A 3,008-nucleotide genomic window follows, 5' to 3' on the forward strand; every position below is an offset into this window, starting at 1 on the left:
TAGTATCATGCAGTCAGCATGGGAGAATGTGCAACTAATTTTTATGTCATCAAAAAGAAACAACCGCATACGATTATGCCATGATACACTCAAATCCTGTGTCTAACTAAGATGGTTTTACTCACTCAATGAAATTACTAATTTGCAATTCAGCATGCCAGTGAATGTTTATTTATGCATTTGATTATAAGCATATAGCCATGTCACCATGCTCAGATATAAGATTTACTATCCAGAAGATAAGTAAAGTAATTTCGGCAGCAATTGTTCTTAAGATGTAAATAAGACCACACAAATTGCTCATTCTTTGGCATTATATAATTGAGATCACTTACGCATCCTAGGCCAAGATACTCACAAAAGGCAGAGGATGACTGTAAGGCTCTCATAACAAGGCAAAGGTAAACAGATGGAAGCAGAAGATTCAATACTGAAATGCATCAGAGTTCCAAAAAAGACTGCTAAATAATACTCAGAAACTAGGCCTATCCTACAAATCTGTATGAGTCTCAATGACACATAGAAGGATACATAAACAAAGAAAACATTTAAATGATAATTCAAATTACAGGGTCACTAAGGCAGCTCTGTAGAGTCAAAGGCTTGGCAAGAACCATCTTCATTTCTCTTTTTAAACATCTGGCATCAAAATTACAAGGTAGATGTTGTTTATTTATAATTTAGAAAAAAAGATCATCTGAGATATAAAGTACAACACAAAATCCCATGTCAAATGGGAGGTCATTACTTTTTAGTTTTCACTTATATTTTACACTAGGAAGCCGTTAATCTACCACTAATCTCAAACCAGTCAGCCACATCATTTGAAATAGGGAATGAGCAAGACAGACAATTGCAGCACCAAATCTTGCTTAGCAGACACCAAACATCCTTGATATAGAGAACACGAGATGACATCATGGAATGATAAGTTTCTTGCCTGCATAGATGGTATCCCCTTTAAGCCCATTCGCCTCTTTTATTGCATTGACAGAAACCTATCAGTGTTGAAGAAAAATCAATTCAAAGTCAGACAGTAAAAATGATAATAATTAATTATATATCTGCTCATTTAGTTATAAACATTATTTGGGGAAACTTTGTTTCCCTTTTGATCAGTGTTTCCAGAGAAAAATGATAAACCATGGGTGTAAAACAAGATTCTTAGGATTGCTAATTGATTGTCCATTGTAACCAAAACACTATTCTCTTTTTAATTCTGAGAAAAGTAAGCAAAATCTAATTTAAAACCTCATGTTTATGTTGTTTTAGTAATTCAAAAAAATGGGAACTTGGGTCAATTAGAGAAAACTTTTCATAAACATTAGAAGATTCAGATATCAGTTGTTTTTCATAAATTTTTCTCAAGGCATAGCTTTTGTAAATGCACAGTCAATAGTGTTCCTAATTTTTCCGAGAAAATTTTATCTGAAAACCATAAACAAACAAGAGTGTACTATGAAAGTAAATCAAGAGAGGAGAAAATATACCCCAAACTTTCTAGAGAGACCCCAAAGAGTATCTCCTTTAGCAATCTCTATTGTTTTGTGTGACAATTCAGGGACTTCTGGCAAGTTGTGGTCCATGTAGGTAATGTGTTTCTACAACAGCACCATAAAACAAATCAAAGTTACAATGATTTCTTCAACAAAATGAATGAAATTAGTCTTTTCAAAATACCAAAAAATAATAGTAATAAAAAAAAATGAATTACAAAGTTATAGGGTCTCTTCCAAGTCTCAAACTAAGTGAAAAAAAATACAAAAAAGGCAGATAAAACTTAAAAGCAATGATGATCTACAATATTAGAAACAAATTCTAAACAAGAAGTTAAGGTTTTCTACAAACTTTCAAAAAAATGAATATACAATCAATAGGCCCCCCCGAAATAACAAAGAATAACTAATGCAACCAATGAAATTCAAAATAATAAGTAATGGGTCTCTCTCAAACACACAAAAGCAATAAAATAATTCAAACTAGAAGTCTCTCCAAATTCACAAAACAAATCAACAATACAAGTAATCTCAATGTGTCTCAATAAAATAAATACCAAACAAAACAAAAGTATAAACAATAAATCTCTCAAAACACAAACACAAGTATTGGGGTCCCCCCAAAATATCAAACAAAATCAGAAGTTCAAACAATGAGCCTCTCTAAAATGCTAAAATAATCAATAAGTAAAGTGATAAATCTCTCCAAAATTTAAAAGAAAAATGCAAATAAGTTCATACTGATACATACCTTGACAAAGGGTTCATGGGGAGGGAGAGGCCGTGGTGGTTGAACTTGAATCAGCTGAGTTGACTCACTGAGTGGTGACTCGTTAGCTGATTGAGTTTCAGTAATTCTGGGTTTTTTGAGAGGGATTATTGCTTTGAGAATGCTCAGTGCGATGCCTGAGAATACCAAGACCCCTGCAGCCTTGGTGATCGTGTTGTCCTTGGATTCTCCGTCACCGTCGCCAGCGGCGGCGCGTGGGTTTGACATCGATCGTTTCGCGCCGAGGGTTTTAGCTTTTAAGGGTTTCGGACAGAGCTTGTGGTTAACGTTTGAAGTTTGGGTTTAATTTTTATAACAGTCTTTGAATTTTAGGGTGTGATTGGATAGAACTTATTTTGCTGAAATTGAAAACTGAAAACTGAAAACATTATAGCAAAATAATTTTTAAATGTGTGAATAGTATTGTGGGACCCATTTTTAATGAAAAAATTGACAAAAAATAAAATTTGTGGGTCCGTAAACAGTGCACATGTGCACTGTTCACGGCAGAAAGTCAACATTTGCGGTTACTGTTCAATGAACAGTAACCACAATACTCCAAAAACACGTGAAAACCAAAAAAAAAAAAAAAAAAAGAACAAAAACGCAGAGTGAAAAACGTGGACGTGAATAAGTTGAATACAAACACACACTTAGTACAAGTTTACGCGCGGTGTGTACACGCGTTTTTTAAATCTTTAATTAAATTCAGGTTTTTCTTAAAAATTAAAAAACCCAAAATT

General features: G+C 33.5%; 1 protein-coding gene across 1 annotated transcript; it reads right to left on the reverse strand.

The window, feature by feature from the left end:
• Positions 1 to 590: 590 nt before the first annotated feature.
• On the reverse strand, positions 591 to 2,578 carry LOC126695874 (uncharacterized). The gene is made up of 3 exons (XM_050392671.1): positions 2,248 to 2,578; positions 1,491 to 1,601; positions 591 to 998 (listed from the first exon to the last, which is right to left on the reverse strand). Exons 1-3 carry the CDS (start codon positions 2,491 to 2,493, stop codon positions 918 to 920), a joined length of 438 nt encoding a protein of 145 aa, XP_050248628.1. The 5' UTR covers positions 2,494 to 2,578; the 3' UTR covers positions 591 to 917.
• Between the last annotated feature and the right edge of the window lie 430 nt (positions 2,579 to 3,008).

This window comes from Quercus robur, chromosome 8, assembly GCF_932294415.1.
Source record: "Quercus robur chromosome 8, dhQueRobu3.1, whole genome shotgun sequence".
Lineage (NCBI taxonomy): Eukaryota > Viridiplantae > Streptophyta > Magnoliopsida > Fagales > Fagaceae > Quercus > Quercus robur.

Coding starts and splice junctions, on each gene's coding strand:
- LOC126695874 (XM_050392671.1), bottom strand. CDS start 2,493: ATGTCAAACCCACGCGCCGCCGCTGGCGACGGTGACGGAGAATCCAAG. Junction 1,602..2,247: donor CCCATGAACCCTTTGTCAAG/GTATGTATCAGT, acceptor GTGCTGTTGTAG/AAACACATTACCTACATGGA. Junction 999..1,490: donor GTCTCTCTAGAAAGTTTGGG/GTATATTTTCTC, acceptor CAACACTGATAG/GTTTCTGTCAATGCAATAAA.